This window comes from Salmo salar, chromosome ssa17 (genome assembly GCF_905237065.1).
Source record: "Salmo salar chromosome ssa17, Ssal_v3.1, whole genome shotgun sequence".
In the NCBI taxonomy this organism is placed as follows: domain Eukaryota; kingdom Metazoa; phylum Chordata; class Actinopteri; order Salmoniformes; family Salmonidae; genus Salmo; species Salmo salar.
In genome coordinates this window covers 65,929,582-65,948,193 of record NC_059458.1, presented here as the reverse complement: position 1 = coordinate 65,948,193, position 18,612 = coordinate 65,929,582, and the positions used below count along the sequence as shown (strand labels likewise).

Sequence of the window (18,612 nt, the reverse complement as noted above, 5' to 3'; positions counted from 1 at the left end):
CTGAGAAGATTCCAGGCAGGAAGTGGCCTGTCTGAATTTGTAGTCCTTCTGTTGCATCTCTATCGAAATTATAGCATCTGTGCTGTTACGTGACACTTTCTAAGGCTTCCATTGGCTCTGTAAAGCGTTGAGAAAGCAGAATGACGCGTCTCCTGTCTCTGGGCAAAGTACAGCAGCAGAGTTTGTAAGTGGTCTGCCTGGGGACAGTGAGTCTGGAGATGCGCGTTCACGAGACTTCGCCATTTTTTTCTTTCAGCCTTTGAATGAATACAACGTTGTCCGATTGGAATATTATCGCTATTTTACGAAAAAATAGCATAACAATTGATTTTAAACAGCGTTTGACATGCTTCTAAGTACGGTAATGGAATATTTAGAATTTTTTTTGTCACGAAATGCGCTCGCGCGTTACCCTTCGGATAGTGACCTGAACGCACGAACAAAACGGAGCTATTTGGATATAACTACAGATTATTTGGAACCAAAACAACATTTGTTGTTGAAGTAGAAGTCCTGGGAGTGCATTCTGACGAAGAACAGCAAAGGTAATCAAATTTTTCTAATAGTAATTCTGAGTTTAGGTTTCCCCAAACCTGGTGGGTGTCAAATTAGCTAGCCGTGATGGCTGAGCTATGTACTCAGAATATTGCAAAATGTGCTTTCGCCGAAAAGCTATTTTAAAATCTGACATAGCATTTGCATAAAGGAGTTCTGTATCTATAATTCTTAAAAATAATTGTTATGTATTTTGTCAACATTTATGATGAGTAATTTAGTAAATTCACCGGAAGTTTTCAGTGAGTATGCTAGTTCTGAACATTACATGCCAATGTAAAAAGCTGTTTTTTGATATAAATATGAACTTGATTGAACAAAACATGCATGTATTGTATAACATAATGTCCTAGGAGTGTCATCTGATGAAGATCATCAAAGGTTAGTGCTGCATTTAGCTGTGGTTTTGTTTTTTGTGACATTATATGCTAGCTTGAAAAATGGGTGTCTGATTATTTCTTGCTTGGTACTCTGCTGACATAATCTAATGTTTTGCTTTCGCTGTAAAGCCTTTTTGAAATCGGACAGTGTGGTTAGATAAAGGAGAGTCTTGTCTTTAAAATGCTGTGAAATAGTCATATGTTTGAAAAATTGAAGTTTTTGTATTTTTGAGGAATTTGTAATTCGCGCCACGCCTATCATTGGATATTGGAGCAGGTGTTCCGCTAGCAGAACGTCTAGATGTAAGAGGTTAACAGTCTAACCAGACACCTAGGTATTTGTAGTTGTCCACATATTCTAAGTCACAACCGTCCAGAGTAGTGATGCTGGACGGGCGGGCAGGTGCGGGCAGTGATCGGTTGAAGAGCATGCCTTTAGATTTACTTGCATTTAAGAGCAGTTGGTTAACACAGTGTCCAAAGAAGGTCCAGAAGTATACAGAATGGTGTCCTCTGCGTAGAGGTGGATCAGAGAATCACCAGCAGCGAGAGCGACATCATTGTATACAGAGAAGAGAGTCGGCCCGAGAATTGAACCCTGTGGCACCCCCATAGAGACCGCAAGAGGTCCGGACAACAGGCCATCCGATTTGACACACTGAACTCTATCTGAGAAGTAGTTGGTGAACCAGGCGAGGCAGTCATTTGAGAAACCAAGGCTGTTGAGTCTGCCAATAAGAATGTGGTGATTGACAGAGTTGAAAGCCTTGGCCAGGTCGATGAATATGGCTGCACAGTAATGTCTCTTATCGATGGCAGTTATGATATCGTTTAGGACCTTGAGCGTGGCTGAGGTGCACCCATGACCAGCTCAGAAACCAGATTGCATAGCGGAGAAGGTACGGTGGGATTTGAAATGTTCGCTAATCTGTTTGTTGACTTGGCTTACGAAGACCTTAGAAAGGCAGGGTAGGATAGATATAGGTCTGTAGCAATTTGGGTCTAGAGTGTCTCCCCCTTTGAAGAGGGGGATGACCACGGCAGCTTTCCAATCTTTGGGAATCTCAGACAATACGAAAGAGAGGTTGAACAGGCTAGTAATAGGGGTTGCAACAATTTCAGCAGATCATTTTATAAAGAGAAGGTCCAGATTGTCTAGCCCAGCTGATTTGTAGGGGTCCAGGTTTTGCAGTTCTTTCAGAACATCAGCTATCTGGATTTGGGTGAAGGAGAAATAGGGGAGGCTTGGGCGAGTTACTGTGGGGAGTGCCGGGCAGTTGACCGGGGTAGGGGTAGCCAGGTGGAAAGCATGGCCAGCCGTAAAAAAAAATGCTTATTGAAATTCTCAATTATAGTGGATTTATCGGTGGCGACAGTGTTTCCTAGCCTCAGTGCAGTGGGCAGCTGGGAGGAGGTGCTCTTATTCTCAATGGACTTTACAGTGTCCCAGAACTTTTTTGAGTTTGTGCTACAGGATGCAAATTTCTGCTTTAAAAAGCTAGCCTTTGCTTTCCTAACTGCCTGTGTATATTTGTTCCTGACTTCCCTGAAAAGTTGCATATGACGGGGGCTATTCGATGCTAATGCAGAACGCCACAGGATGTTTTTGTGCTGGTCAAGGGCAGTCAGGTCTGGAGAGAACCAAGGGCTATATCTGTTCCTGGTTCTAGTTTTTTTTGAATGGGGTATGCTTATTTAAGATGGTGAGGAAAGCACTTTTAAAGAATGACCAGGCATCCTCTACTGACGGATGAGGTCAATATCCTTCCAGGATACCCAGGCCAGGTCGATTAGGAAGGCCTGCTCGCTGAAGTGTTTTAGGGAGCGTTTGATAGTGATGAGGGGTGGTCATTTGACCGCAGACCCATTACGGATGCAGGCAATGAGGCAGTGATCGCTGAGATCTTGGTTGAAAACAGCAGAGGTGTATTTGGAGGGCAAGTTGGTTAGGATGATATCTATGAGGGTGCCAATGTTTACGGATTTGGGGTTGTACCTGGTGGGTTCATTGATAATTTGTAAAAAGATTGAGGGCATGGGTTGTTGTATACACACACACACATTGTCTGCGCACACGTGTGTGTGTATTGCCTGCGCGCGGGTGCGCATTGTGCGGGTGCGTATTGCCTGCGCGCGGGTGTGTGTGTGTGTGTGTGTGTGCGCCTGTACGACTCTAACCTCTTTCAGTTTTTTGGCCCAGGGTTTCTGGGCCTTGCGGAAGCCGTCGTCAGCCTCCTTGGTCTCCTTGAAGCCTCCGATCATCTGTTTGTGGTAGTAGTCCCTCTGCCACACCTTGAGCTTCTCAAAGTCCTCCCCCATCAGCGCCGCCTTCACCTCCATGTGGAGCTCGCTCACCTTCTCCGCCTCCGTGCACAGGGCACCCCACGCCCGCTCCAGGGTCCCGTACTGAGGGCCTGGGGATGCACATGATTAGATAACACATGCATGCTTACGGTGATGAGGAGTGCGGTACTGAGAGTCCAGAGGGGTGACGGGAACAGAAGGGTGAAGGACTGGAACACACACACACACACACACACACCTGTCTTCAGTGCTTGAACCACTGAAGTGTGTGTTTGCGCCTACCTTTCTCTATAAGCTGTCTCCAGCGTTTGAACCACTGAAGTGTGTGTGTGTGTGCCTACCTTTCTCTATAAGCTGTCTCCAGCGTTTGGACCACTGAAGTGTGTGTGTGTGTGTGTGTGTGTGTGTGTGTGCCTACCTTTCTCTATAAGCTGTCTCCAGCGTTTGGACCACTCTGTGAGCTGCTGTGCGTAGGACTTCTCGATGCGTGCCCGCTCATGGAGACAATTCATCAGGTCGTTACACAGGCGACTGCCATCGTCCACCCGCCTCACTGTCCGCTTGTAGTTCCCCACCTGGGACAGAGAGAGAGAGATACACTTGGAGTTATGGGGGGGGTCAGGTGAGAGGGTGTGGGAGTTGAGTGTACAGCTATGTGCATATCATATAATGACGTATGTTTGTTAATTGTATGTTTTTCAGTGTGTGTGTTATACTGTATGTTGTCTACTGTCTCACCTCCCAGAAGCTGTCACTGGAGACGTCGACCATGGAGTCATCGTAGGAGCCGGACATGGCTGCTGCCCTCAGTACCCACAGTCCTCAGGGGCTGAAACACAGTCAATAACACCATAACACACAGCAGACTGGCTGTTCTACAGACTGGCTGCAGGGGACAGGACAGCACTGAGTCTTCAAAAAAAGTGCTATTTTTATTGCATAAAAAAAAAACTACTTTCAACCCTAGCTGGGTCTTCCTCAGGTCCTGTCTGTCTGTCCATTCTTTCCAAGGGCACTGGGATGTGCTGACAGCGTCTGGTGTTCTACCACGTGTAGAGAGCCCTGTGTGGGGCAGACTTAATACTCTGATCCCCTGGCTTCAGCACGGCCTAGTGGGGCTACTGGCCTACGTACCGTATGAACAAACACTCACAAGAGACAGACAGACAGACAACTAGCCCACTCCTTTTTCTCTATGAGTAGGAAAATGAAGCCTATAAATGAAGGGTATGACAGTGAGAGAAAACCGAAGACAGAAAGAGATTTCACAGGCTGACTTTAAATCATTCTGTCACACACACACACACACACACACACACACACACACACACACACACACACACACACACACACACACACACACACACACACACTTTAGTTTCACTACAATCATATGACATGAAGTGGCAGCTGGGAGCAGAGCGTCATTCTGTTGTCGTGTGTTCTCAGTCAACTAGTAAAAGGCCGTTATCATAAAACGCTCCAAACAACATCCAGGCAACGTAATTATCACGCCGTCACTGTGACACTCCTGAGAAATGCCGAACTGGGACCACGGCCAAAGATATGATCCCAGAGAGAAAGAATTAACAAGAGGGGCAACAGAGCGAGACAGATAGGAGTGTGTGCAATCTGTAATCTGGTGTGAATCTAAACAGCAGGTGAGTGTGTTCACCCATTTCAAAAACCTTACATCCTGAAAAACAACACAGAGCTCTGTGCAGCGTGGCACAGAGGGCCTAGTGTGTGTGTGACTTATCCATCCTTTTAGCACACACGGTGGGGAGCTTCCGTTTGTGCTGAGTGACATGGGAGCGGAACTCCACTGACAGAAAGACCTCTGTTCCTCTCCTCCTTCATCCTCCTCTACCCCCCTGTTTGCTTTCTCTCTCCATCCTCCTCTCCTCCTCTACCCCCCTCTGTCTGCTTTCTCTCTAAATCGCTGCTCTATCTTCAGCTTCCAAGAAGGCCCCTGATCCTCTCGCCATGATTGTGTGTAAGATAGTGTGTGTTTCCTGGCGGTCAGTGACCCATGTCCTCCAAACCACAGCTAGGGCTGGAGGACAGAGAGAGGAGGGGGGACCACAGACAAGAGTGGCTTTCACAACACATGCTCTCTGTTGTGCTTTTCTAGTACACACACACACACACACACACACACACACACACACACACACACACACACACACACACACACACACACACACACACACACACACACACACACACACACACACACACACACACACACACACACACACACACACACACCTAGATGGGCAGCAGACTGCACTGATTTCAGTGCTGCACATATTCAAGTACTGTCAGGGTAATGATCGTGTGAGGAGTTCCATCGACAGACAGAGGTTGATGATCTCAACAGTTTTTATTGTAGATTTGACCAACATGACTTTGCAATGGAAAGGAAGGAGATGATCTCTGACCTATCTAACATGTCCCACACTGTAACAAATGTTGAACTGCAAATCAGAAGACGTGGAATCTGTATTTAGTGGTGCAGCGGTCTAAGGCACTGCATCTCAGTGCAAGAGGCGTCACCGTAGTCCCTGGTTCGAATCCAGGTTGCATCGCATCCGGCCGTGATTGGGAGTGCCATAGGGCGGCGCACGATTGGCCCAGAGTCGTCCAGGTTTGGCCGGGGCAGGCCGTCATTGTAAATAATATTTTTTTCTTAATTGACTTGCCTAGTTAAAAAAAAGGTTTAAAAAAAAGGACCAATGAAAAGAAAGCCCCTGGGCCAGAGAACATTAGTGGTCACCTACTAAAGGGTTACCATAAACCCCTGGGCCAGACAACATTAGTGGTCACCTACTAAAGGGTTACCATAAACCCCTGGGCCAGAGAACATTAGTGGTCACCTACTAAAGGGTTACCATAAACCCCTGGGCCAGACAACATTAGTGGTCACCTACTAAAGGGTTACCATAAACCCCTGGGCCAGAGAACATTAGTGGTCACCTACTAAAGGGTTACCATAAACCCCTGGGCCAGACAACATTAGTGGTCACCTACTAAAGGGTTACCATAAACCCCTGGGCCAGACAACATTAGTGGTCACCTACTAAAGGTTACCATAAACCCCTGGGCCAGACAACATTAGTGGTCAACTACTAAAGGGTTACCATAAACCCCTGGGCCAGAGAACATTAGTGATCACCTACTAAAGGGTTACCATAAACCCCTGGGCCAGAGAACATTAGTGGTCACCTACTAAAGGGTTACCATAAACCCCTGGGCCAGACAACATTAGTGGTCACCTACTAAAGGGTTACCATAAACCCCTGGGCCAGACAACATTAGTGATCACCTACTAAAGGGTTACCATAAACCCCTGGGCCAGACAACATTAGTGGTCACCTACTAAAGGGTTACCATAAACCCCTGGGCCAGACAACATTAGTGGTCACCTACTAAAGGGTTACCATAAACCCCTGGGCCAGACAACATTAGTGGTCACCTACTAAAGGGTTACCATAAACCCCTGGGCCAGACAACATTAGTGATCACCTACTAAAGGGTTACCATAAACCCCTGGGCCAGACAACATTAGTGGTCACCTACTAAAGGGTTACCATAAACCCCTGGGACAGACAACATTAGTGATCACCTACTAAAGGGTTACCATAAACCCCTGGGCCAGACAACATTAGTGGTCACCTACTAAAGGGTTACCATAAACCCCTGGGCCAGACAACATTAGTGGTCACCTACTAAAGGGTTACCATAAACCCCTGGGCCAGACAACATTAGTGGTCACCTACTAAAGGGTTACCATAAACCCCTGGGCCAGACAACATTAGTGATCACCTACTAAAGGGTTACCATAAACCCCTGGGCCAGACAACATTAGTGGTCACCTACTAAAGGGTTACCATAAACCCCTGGGCCAGACAACATTAGTGGTCACCTACTAAAGGGTTACCATAAACCCCTGGGCCAGACAACATTAGTGATCACCTACTAAAGGGTTACCATAAACCCCTGGGCCAGACAACATTAGTGGTCACCTACTAAAGGGTTACCATAAACCCCTGGGCCAGACAACATTAGTGGTCACCTACTAAAGGGTTACCATAAACCCCTGGGCCAGACAACATTAGTGGTCACCTACTAAAGGGTTACCATAAACCCCTGGGCCAGACAACATTAGTGGTCACCTACTAAAGGGTTACCATAAACCCCTGGGCCAGACAACATTAGTGGTCACCTACTAAAGGGTTACCATAAACCCCTGGGCCAGACAACATTAGTGATCACCTACTAAAGGGTTACCATAAACCCCTGGGCCAGACAACATTAGTGGTCACCTACTAAAGGGTTACCATAAACCCCTGGGCCAGACAACATTAGTGGTCACCTACTAAAGGGTTACCATAAACCCCTGGGCCAGACAACATTAGTGGTCACCTACTAAAGGGTTACCATAAACCCCTGGGCCAGACAACATTAGTGGTCACCTACTAAAGGGTTACCATAAACCCCTGGGCCAGACAACATTAGTGGTCACCTACTAAAGGGTTACCATAAACCCCTGGGCCAGACAACATTAGTGGTCACCTACTAAAGGGTTACCATAAACCCCTGGGCCAGACAACATTAGTGGTCACCTACTAAAGGGTTACCATAAACCCCTGGGCCAGACAACATTAGTGGTCACCTACTAAAGGGTTACCATAAACCCCTGGGCCAGACAACATTAGTGGTCACCTACTAAAGGGTTACCATAAACCCCTGGGCCAGACAACATTAGTGGTCACCTACTAAAGGGTTACCATAAACCCCTGGGCCAGACAACATTAGTGGTCACCTACTAAAGGGTTACCATAAACCCCTGGGCCAGACAACATTAGTGGTCACCTACTAAAGGGTTACCATAAACCCCTGGGCCAGACAACATTAGTGGTCACCTACTAAAGGGTTACCATAAACCCCTGGGCCAGACAACATTAGTGGTCACCTACTAAAGGGTTACCATAAACCCCTGGGCCAGACAACATTAGTGGTCACCTACTAAAGGGTTACCATAAACCCCTGGGCCAGACAACATTAGTGGTCACCTACTAAAGGGTTACCATAAACCCCTGGGCCAGACAACATTAGTGGTCACCTACTAAAGGGTTACCATAAACCCCTGGGCCAGACAACATTAGTGGTCACCTACTAAAGGGTTACCATAAACCCCTGGGCCAGACAACATTAGTGGTCACCTACTAAAGGGTTACCATAAACCCCTGGGCCAGACAACATTAGTGGTCACCTACTAAAGGGTTACCATAAACCCCTGGGCCAGACAACATTAGTGGTCACCTACTAAAGGGTTACCATAAACCCCTGGGCCAGACAACATTAGTGGTCACCTACTAAAGGGTTACCATAAACCCCTGGGCCAGACAACATTAGTGGTCACCTACTAAAGGGTTACCATAAACCCCTGGGCCAGACAACATTAGTGGTCACCTACTAAAGGGTTACCATAAACCCCTGGGCCAGACAACATTAGTGGTCACCTACTAAAGGGTTACCATAAACCCCTGGGCCAGACAACATTAGTGGTCACCTACTAAAGGGTTACCATAAACCCCTGGGCCAGACAACATTAGTGGTCACCTACTAAAGGGTTACCATAAACCCCTGGGCCAGACAACATTAGTGGTCACCTACTAAAGGGTTACCATAAACCCCTGGGCCAGACAACATTAGTGGTCACCTACTAAAGGGTTACCATAAACCCCTGGGCCAGACAACATTAGTGGTCACCTACTAAAGGGTTACCATAAACCCCTGGGCCAGACAACATTAGTGGTCACCTACTAAAGGGTTACCATAAACCCCTGGGCCAGACAACATTAGTGGTCACCTACTAAAGGGTTACCATAAACCCCTGGGCCAGACAACATTAGTGGTCACCTACTAAAGGGTTACCATAAACCCCTGGGCCAGACAACATTAGTGGTCACCTACTAAAGGGTTACCATAAACCCCTGGGCCAGACAACATTAGTGGTCACCTACTAAAGGGTTACCATAAACCCCTGGGCCAGACAACATTAGTGGTCACCTACTAAAGGGTTACCATAAACCCCTGGGCCAGACAACATTAGTGGTCACCTACTAAAGGGTTACCATAAACCCCTGGGCCAGACAACATTAGTGGTCACCTACTAAAGGGTTACCATAAACCCCTGGGCCAGACAACATTAGTGGTCACCTACTAAAGGGTTACCATAAACCCCTGGGCCAGACAACATTAGTGGTCACCTACTAAAGGGTTACCATAAACCCCTGGGCCAGACAACATTAGTGGTCACCTACTAAAGGGTTACCATAAACCCCTGGGCCAGACAACATTAGTGGTCACCTACTAAAGGGTTACCATAAACCCCTGGGCCAGACAACATTAGTGGTCACCTACTAAAGGGTTACCATAAACCCCTGGGCCAGACAACATTAGTGGTCACCTACTAAAGGGTTACCATAAACCCCTGGGCCAGACAACATTAGTGGTCACCTACTAAAGGGTTACCATAAACCCCTGGGCCAGACAACATTAGTGGTCACCTACTAAAGGGTTACCATAAACCCCTGGGCCAGACAACATTAGTGGTCACCTACTAAAGGGTTACCATAAACCCCTGGGCCAGACAACATTAGTGGTCACCTACTAAAGGGTTACCATAAACCCCTGGGCCAGACAACATTAGTGGTCACCTACTAAAGGGTTACCATAAACCCCTGGGCCAGACAACATTAGTGGTCACCTACTAAAGGGTTACCATAAACCCCTGGGCCAGACAACATTAGTGGTCACCTACTAAAGGGTTACCATAAACCCCTGGGCCAGACAACATTAGTGGTCACCTACTAAAGGGTTACCATAAACCCCTGGGCCAGACAACATTAGTGGTCACCTACTAAAGGGTTACCATAAACCCCTGGGCCAGACAACATTAGTGGTCACCTACTAAAGGGTTACCATAAACCCCTGGGCCAGACAACATTAGTGGTCACCTACTAAAGGGTTACCATAAACCCCTGGGCCAGACAACATTAGTGGTCACCTACTAAAGGGTTACCATAAACCCCTGGGCCAGACAACATTAGTGGTCACCTACTAAAGGGTTACCATAAACCCCTGGGCCAGACAACATTAGTGGTCACCTACTAAAGGGTTACCATAAACCCCTGGGCCAGACAACATTAGTGGTCACCTACTAAAGGGTTACCATAAACCCCTGGGCCAGACAACATTAGTGGTCACCTACTAAAGGGTTACCATAAACCCCTGGGCCAGACAACATTAGTGGTCACCTACTAAAGGGTTACCATAAACCCCTGGGCCAGACAACATTAGTGGTCACCTACTAAAGGGTTACCATAAACCCCTGGGCCAGACAACATTAGTGGTCACCTACTAAAGGGTTACCATAAACCCCTGGGCCAGACAACATTAGTGGTCACCTACTAAAGGGTTACCATAAACCCCTGGGCCAGACAACATTAGTGGTCACCTACTAAAGGGTTACCATAAACCCCTGGGCCAGACAACATTAGTGGTCACCTACTAAAGGGTTACCATAAACCCCTGGGCCAGACAACATTAGTGGTCACCTACTAAAGGGTTACCATAAACCCCTGGGCCAGACAACATTAGTGGTCACCTACTAAAGGGTTACCATAAACCCCTGGGCCAGACAACATTAGTGGTCACCTACTAAAGGGTTACCATAAACCCCTGGGCCAGACAACATTAGTGGTCACCTACTAAAGGGTTACCATAAACCCCTGGGCCAGACAACATTAGTGGTCACCTACTAAAGGGTTACCATAAACCCCTGGGCCAGACAACATTAGTGGTCACCTACTAAAGGGTTACCATAAACCCCTGGGCCAGACAACATTAGTGGTCACCTACTAAAGGGTTACCATAAACCCCTGGGCCAGACAACATTAGTGGTCACCTACTAAAGGGTTACCATAAACCCCTGGGCCAGACAACATTAGTGGTCACCTACTAAAGGGTTACCATAAACCCCTGGGCCAGACAACATTAGTGGTCACCTACTAAAGGGTTACCATAAACCCCTGGGCCAGACAACATTAGTGGTCACCTACTAAAGGGTTACCATAAACCCCTGGGCCAGACAACATTAGTGGTCACCTACTAAAGGGTTACCATAAACCCCTGGGCCAGACAACATTAGTGGTCACCTACTAAAGGGTTACCATAAACCCCTGGGCCAGACAACATTAGTGGTCACCTACTAAAGGGTTACCATAAACCCCTGGGCCAGACAACATTAGTGGTCACCTACTAAAGGGTTACCATAAACCCCTGGGCCAGACAACATTAGTGGTCACCTACTAAAGGGTTACCATAAACCCCTGGGCCAGACAACATTAGTGGTCACCTACTAAAGGGTTACCATAAACCCCTGGGCCAGACAACATTAGTGGTCACCTACTAAAGGGTTACCATAAACCCCTGGGCCAGACAACATTAGTGGTCACCTACTAAAGGGTTACCATAAACCCCTGGGCCAGACAACATTAGTGGTCACCTACTAAAGGGTTACCATAAACCCCTGGGCCAGACAACATTAGTGGTCACCTACTAAAGGGTTACCATAAACCCCTGGGCCAGACAACATTAGTGGTCACCTACTAAAGGGTTACCATAAACCCCTGGGCCAGACAACATTAGTGGTCACCTACTAAAGGGTTACCATAAACCCCTGGGCCAGACAACATTAGTGGTCACCTACTAAAGGGTTACCATAAACCCCTGGGCCAGACAACATTAGTGGTCACCTACTAAAGGGTTACCATAAACCCCTGGGCCAGACAACATTAGTGGTCACCTACTAAAGGGTTACCATAAACCCCTGGGCCAGACAACATTAGTGGTCACCTACTAAAGGGTTACCATAAACCCCTGGGCCAGACAACATTAGTGGTCACCTACTAAAGGGTTACCATAAACCCCTGGGCCAGACAACATTAGTGGTCACCTACTAAAGGGTTACCATAAACCCCTGGGCCAGACAACATTAGTGGTCACCTACTAAAGGGTTACCATAAACCCCTGGGCCAGACAACATTAGTGGTCACCTACTAAAGGGTTACCATAAACCCCTGGGCCAGACAACATTAGTGGTCACCTACTAAAGGGTTACCATAAACCCCTGGGCCAGACAACATTAGTGGTCACCTACTAAAGGGTTACCATAAACCCCTGGGCCAGACAACATTAGTGGTCACCTACTAAAGGGTTACCATAAACCCCTGGGCCAGACAACATTAGTGGTCACCTACTAAAGGGTTACCATAAACCCCTGGGCCAGACAACATTAGTGGTCACCTACTAAAGGGTTACCATAAACCCCTGGGCCAGACAACATTAGTGGTCACCTACTAAAGGGTTACCATAAACCCCTGGGCCAGACAACATTAGTGGTCACCTACTAAAGGGTTACCATAAACCCCTGGGCCAGACAACATTAGTGGTCACCTACTAAAGGGTTACCATAAACCCCTGGGCCAGACAACATTAGTGGTCACCTACTAAAGGGTTACCATAAACCCCTGGGCCAGACAACATTAGTGGTCACCTACTAAAGGGTTACCATAAACCCCTGGGCCAGACAACATTAGTGGTCACCTACTAAAGGGTTACCATAAACCCCTGGGCCAGACAACATTAGTGGTCACCTACTAAAGGGTTACCATAAACCCCTGGGCCAGACAACATTAGTGGTCACCTACTAAAGGGTTACCATAAACCCCTGGGCCAGACAACATTAGTGGTCACCTACTAAAGGGTTACCATAAACCCCTGGGCCAGACAACATTAGTGGTCACCTACTAAAGGGTTACCATAAACCCCTGGGCCAGACAACATTAGTGGTCACCTACTAAAGGGTTACCATAAACCCCTGGGCCAGACAACATTAGTGGTCACCTACTAAAGGGTTACCATAAACCCCTGGGCCAGACAACATTAGTGGTCACCTACTAAAGGGTTACCATAAACCCCTGGGCCAGACAACATTAGTGGTCACCTACTAAAGGGTTACCATAAACCCCTGGGCCAGACAACATTAGTGGTCACCTACTAAAGGGTTACCATAAACCCCTGGGCCAGACAACATTAGTGGTCACCTACTAAAGGGTTACCATAAACCCCTGGGCCAGACAACATTAGTGGTCACCTACTAAAGGGTTACCATAAACCCCTGGGCCAGACAACATTAGTGGTCACCTACTAAAGGGTTACCATAAACCCCTGGGCCAGACAACATTAGTGGTCACCTACTAAAGGGTTACCATAAACCCCTGGGCCAGACAACATTAGTGGTCACCTACTAAAGGGTTACCATAAACCCCTGGGCCAGACAACATTAGTGGTCACCTACTAAAGGGTTACCATAAACCCCTGGGCCAGACAACATTAGTGGTCACCTACTAAAGGGTTACCATAAACCCCTGGGCCAGACAACATTAGTGGTCACCTACTAAAGGGTTACCATAAACCCCTGGGCCAGACAACATTAGTGGTCACCTACTAAAGGGTTACCATAAACCCCTGGGCCAGACAACATTAGTGGTCACCTACTAAAGGGTTGCCATATGAACTGTCAGGTGTTATCTGTGAGCTTTTCCCCGCTCTCTGGCAGAACACTCCATCCCAGCAATATGGAAATGGTCCACCATATGCCCAGTAAGTAAAAATAGCAACCTCTCCTGCAACAATGACTACCGCCCTGTAGCTTCAACATCTAGTGATGAAGAGCTTTGAAAGGCTGCTTCTACAAAAGGAGGCATGCTGTTATACAGACCCTCTCCAGTTTGCTTACAAGCGGCACAGGGGTGTTGATGCAGTTCTGTCCCTACTGCACTGTGCCCACAACCACCTGGAGAAGCCCAAGACATAAGTCAGGATGGTATTTGTGCATTTCTCTAGTGCCTTTGATACAGTCCAGCCTCACTTAATGGTTCAAAAGTTACAGAACATGAATGTCATTCCACATTTGATTTTCTGAGTCCTCTCCTTCCTGACAAATAGAGAACGACTGGTCAGATTCAAATGGTCACTGCAGCTCTTCCAGAACCATCTGTACAGGATCACCGCAAAGCTGTGTCATCTGGCCTGTTTTATTCACCCTGTACACAGAGGACTGTAGGAGCTCAGACCCAGAGATGATGTTCATTAAGTACTCAGATGACACAGTAATTATAGACACAGCAGGCAACTCATATAGAGCTCTCCCATTCAAATCCATCAAACTCCTTAAATCTGAAGTTGGTGTGCACGCACACACACACACACACACACACACACACACACTGCATAGAATGCTGCTAATCCTTTATACTGTACCCTACCTGTTTGTGTTATGTGTCTTGTATGTACCATTCATTACCACATATGACACACACTCCCAGGAAATAAAGGTTGTTTGAATTGAACACACACACACACACACACACACACACACACACACACACACACACACAACAGAAAAAGGGCCACCAGAGGAATCATAGATCACCCTGTGCTCCCTCTCCCTCCTGCCCTCTCTCAGCTGCTGCTGTCCATCACTCACCAGATCGCTGCCATGACAACCATGGAACACAGCAGCACAACATTCTACAGCTGAGCTAATCCCGTTTGTAACTTTATAAAAAATAAACAGAGCACCATTTGTGGACCTGGTGGATCCATTCACACAATGTCTGATCAGTGCCTGTTCAGTGGCTTCTATAAAGCCTATTATTGTATCGAGTGGACACCTTTCATGGAGCATACAAATGGAGCAAAACCTTTCGATGAGTAAACAGCCGACATTTCTATACTGCTACTATACCGCAAACAAACCTAACAGAAACTAAGAGCTGGCTAGTGGCTACAACAACAGACTTCCTAACGGAAGAGAACTCTGTATAGGGTGCCAGGTAGCCTAGTGGTTAAGAGTGTTGGGCCAGTAACTGAAAGGTCGCTGGTCCAAATACCAGAGTTGTCCTTGAGCAAGGCACTTAATCCTAATTGCTTCTGTAAGTTGCTCTGGATAAGAGTCTCTGCTAAATGCCGTAACGTAAATGTATAGAGAAGACTGCAAGATGAACCCACAGCCAACTAGTACAAACCAAATAGAATGGACCCCTAAGGAAACTAGTCGGTGACCGCGGTGAACTATGAACAGTTCAGAACCACTAAACGTCTCTCGACTGAGGAGGTTAAGACACAGAGGCCTAATTCAGTCTTTCCCCATTCTCTCCAAAGTCTGCACTTGGTTACTGTTTGTTACCTATTTGCTATATGTTTAACCCTAAAGGAGTGTGTCCACGGCCATGGAAGGACGCTAAAGTAATTCCCCTGCCTAAATAGTAAAGCACCCCTTGCTGGCTCTAACATCCACCCAATCAGTTAACAGCCTGTTCTTAGTAAACTGATGGAGATAATTGTGTTTGAACAAATACAAGGCTATTTTTCAGAGAACAAGTTAACTACTGATTCAGCATGCATGTAGAGAAGGACACAACTTGTACTGCACTGACTCAGATGACTGATTGGATAAAATAAATGGATAATAAGATGATAGTTGGAGCTATTTTGTTAGATTTCAGTGCAGCGTTTGATGTTATAGATCATAACAAGTTACTTTTTTCAATAACAAATTATGGCTTTACATCACCTGCCATCACATGGTTGGAAAGTTACTTATTTAATTGAACTTGGAAGCTTCTCTAAAATCAGTGCGGTGTCCCACAGGGCAGTTGCCTTGGGCCGTTGCAAATCTTTTGTAAAAATGAAGCTAGAACTACTACGTATGCAGATGATTCCACACTCTACATGTCAGCACCCAAAGCCAGCGAGCTCACAGACTCTTATAACAAGGAGTTTGTCAGTATCAGAATGGGTGATTAACAATAAACTGGTCTTAAATACATCTAAAACTAAAATGATTGTATTTGGTTTATAACATTCTCCAAGACCTAAACCTCAACTGGAGTTGTGTATAAAGGGTGTGACAATTGAGCAAGTTGAGGAAGCTGAACTCTAGGAGTAATATTGGATGGTCAGTTATCATGGTCAGATGTGTTCATGGCATCCACATCACTAAGGACTTAACATGGTCCACACACCCCCCACAGTCGTGAAGCAGTCACGACAGCACCTCTTCCACCTCAGGAGGCTGAAAAGATTTGACATGGGCCCTCGGATGTTCTACAGCTGCACCATAGAGAGCATCTTGACTGGCTGCATCACCCTCGACCGCAAAGCGCTAGAGAGTGGTGTGGACAGCCCAGTAAATCACTGACACGGAGCTCCCTGCCATCCTGGACCTCTATATTAGGCAGTGTCAGAGGAAGGCATGAAAAATGGACAAAGTTCAGCCACCAAAGCCATAGCCTGTTCACTCTCCTACCGTCCAGCAAACAGTACCAGAACATCGGTTCTCGGACGGACCAACAGGCTCCGAGACAGCTTCTACCCCCCAAGCCAGCTTCTACCCCCCAAGCCATGAGACTGCTAAATAATTAATGGTTACCCTGACTATCTGCACTGACTCTATGCACACTCACAAGACACACACACACTCACAAGACACACACACACACACACACAGCCCTTTCCACTCACAGCCATTCATCCCTTATTATGGGTTTAAAATTGGCAGATGTTTTCATTAAGCACCTACATTGGAACCCAGTGACTGTTACAGTAACATGTCAGAGCTCAGGTTCACAGCGTTGTATGGGTTTTTGACTGATAGCCGCTACAAACTTGAGCACTGCTCGCGACAAGAAGATGACCCCGTCCCTCCTGCTAATTGGGCTACATTTGCACATTTGTTATTGTCTGAGTGAGGGAAATGCAGTAAAACGAGAGGAGCCGATGTGTTCTGAAAGATGAGACGTTGAGGACTATAATAAAAACCAGTCCAAATGTGCACTTGACATTTCCATATTTGAAAACTCATGAAATTTACAATGTCAACGTTTATGATCGCTATATTTGATCCACAGTTACAGGACGACATGCGTTATACCCTGGGTTGTCCTGAACACAACAAGCCCGTGTTTGATCCACAGTTACAGGACGACATGCGTTATACCCTGGGTTGTCCTGAACACAACGAGCCCGTGTTTGATCCACAGTTACAGGACGACATGCGTTATACCCTGGGTTGTCCTGAACACAACGAGCCCGTGTTTGATCCACAGTTACAGGACGACATGCGTTATACCCTGGGTTGTCCTGAACACAACGAGCCCGTGTTTGATCCACAGTTACAGGACGACATGCGTTATACCCTGGGTTGTCCTGAACACAACGAGCCCGTGTTTGATCCACAGTTACAGGACGACATGCGTTATACCCTGGGTTGTCCTGAACACAACGAGCCCGTGTTTGATCCACAGTTACAGGACGACATGCGTTATACCCTGGGTTGTCCTGAACACAACGAGCCCGTGTTTGATCCACAGTTACAGGACGACATGCGTTATACCCTGGGTTGTCCTGAACACAACGAGCCCGTGTTTGATCCACAGTTACAGGACGACATGCGTTATACCCTGGGTTGTCCTGAACACAACGAGCCCGTGTTTGATCCACAGTTACAGGACGACATGCGTTATACCCTGGGTTGTCCTGAACACAACGAGCCCGTGTTTGATCCACAGTTACAGGACGACATGCGTTATAACCTGGGTTGTCCTGAACACAACGAGCCCGTGTTTGATCCACAGTTACAGGACGACATGCGTTATACCCTGGGTTGTCCTGAACACAACGAGCCCGTGTTTGATCCACAGTTACAGGATGACATGCGTTATACCCTGGGTTGTCCTGAACACAACGAGCCCGTTTGTCGTATTGTGGAAGAAAATTTGGCGTGGAGCACGCACATGAATGCACTCATGACTCCAAAATTACAATCTGTTGTCTTTAGTGCCTTTTGAAAGCCTCATATTTTATAAAACTTTGAAAGATAATATTTTACAAAACTTAGCGAACCGTGTTGGCAACAGAAGAAGCTTTCAAATGATGCCAACCTGACCCAGATTGCAATTTATAATGGAATGTTTTTGGATTGTGCAAACGGTAATTGTGTGACGGTTGGGACGCATGGCTGTGTTCCAAACAAACAACTGCAAGAGATCTTGCTTCAGTTCCTCAATCACAAAACTGGGAGAGTTAAAAAAAAAAGCACCTTATAGTTGAAGGCTCTTTCAGTAAAAGTGCATTGAAATGACATAGGAACTGTGCATAGCTTGGAGAGGTGCGTGGCAAGTTAGCGACACCAGTTAAACCTATAACTCAACCCTTAATCGTTTTTTCTTATCTT

At 46.7% G+C, this 18,612-nt stretch overlaps 1 protein-coding gene across 6 annotated transcripts in view; it reads right to left on the bottom strand.

The window, feature by feature from the left end:
- Window positions 1-18,612, bottom strand: part of LOC106576372 (protein kinase C and casein kinase substrate in neurons protein 2) — a 51,722-nt gene that overhangs the window by 24,098 nt on the left and 9,012 nt on the right. For all 6 annotated transcript variants that reach the window (XM_014153503.2, XM_014153507.2, XM_014153506.2 and 3 more), the window contains 3 exons: window positions 3,978-4,068; window positions 3,658-3,814; window positions 3,114-3,349 (listed from right to left, as the gene is read on the bottom strand). In XM_014153503.2, the coding sequence (XP_014008978.1) occupies window positions 3,114-3,349; window positions 3,658-3,814; window positions 3,978-4,034 (450 nt within the window). In that variant the 5' untranslated portion in view covers window positions 4,035-4,068. The remainder of the gene's footprint in view (window positions 1-3,113; window positions 3,350-3,657; window positions 3,815-3,977; window positions 4,069-18,612) is intronic.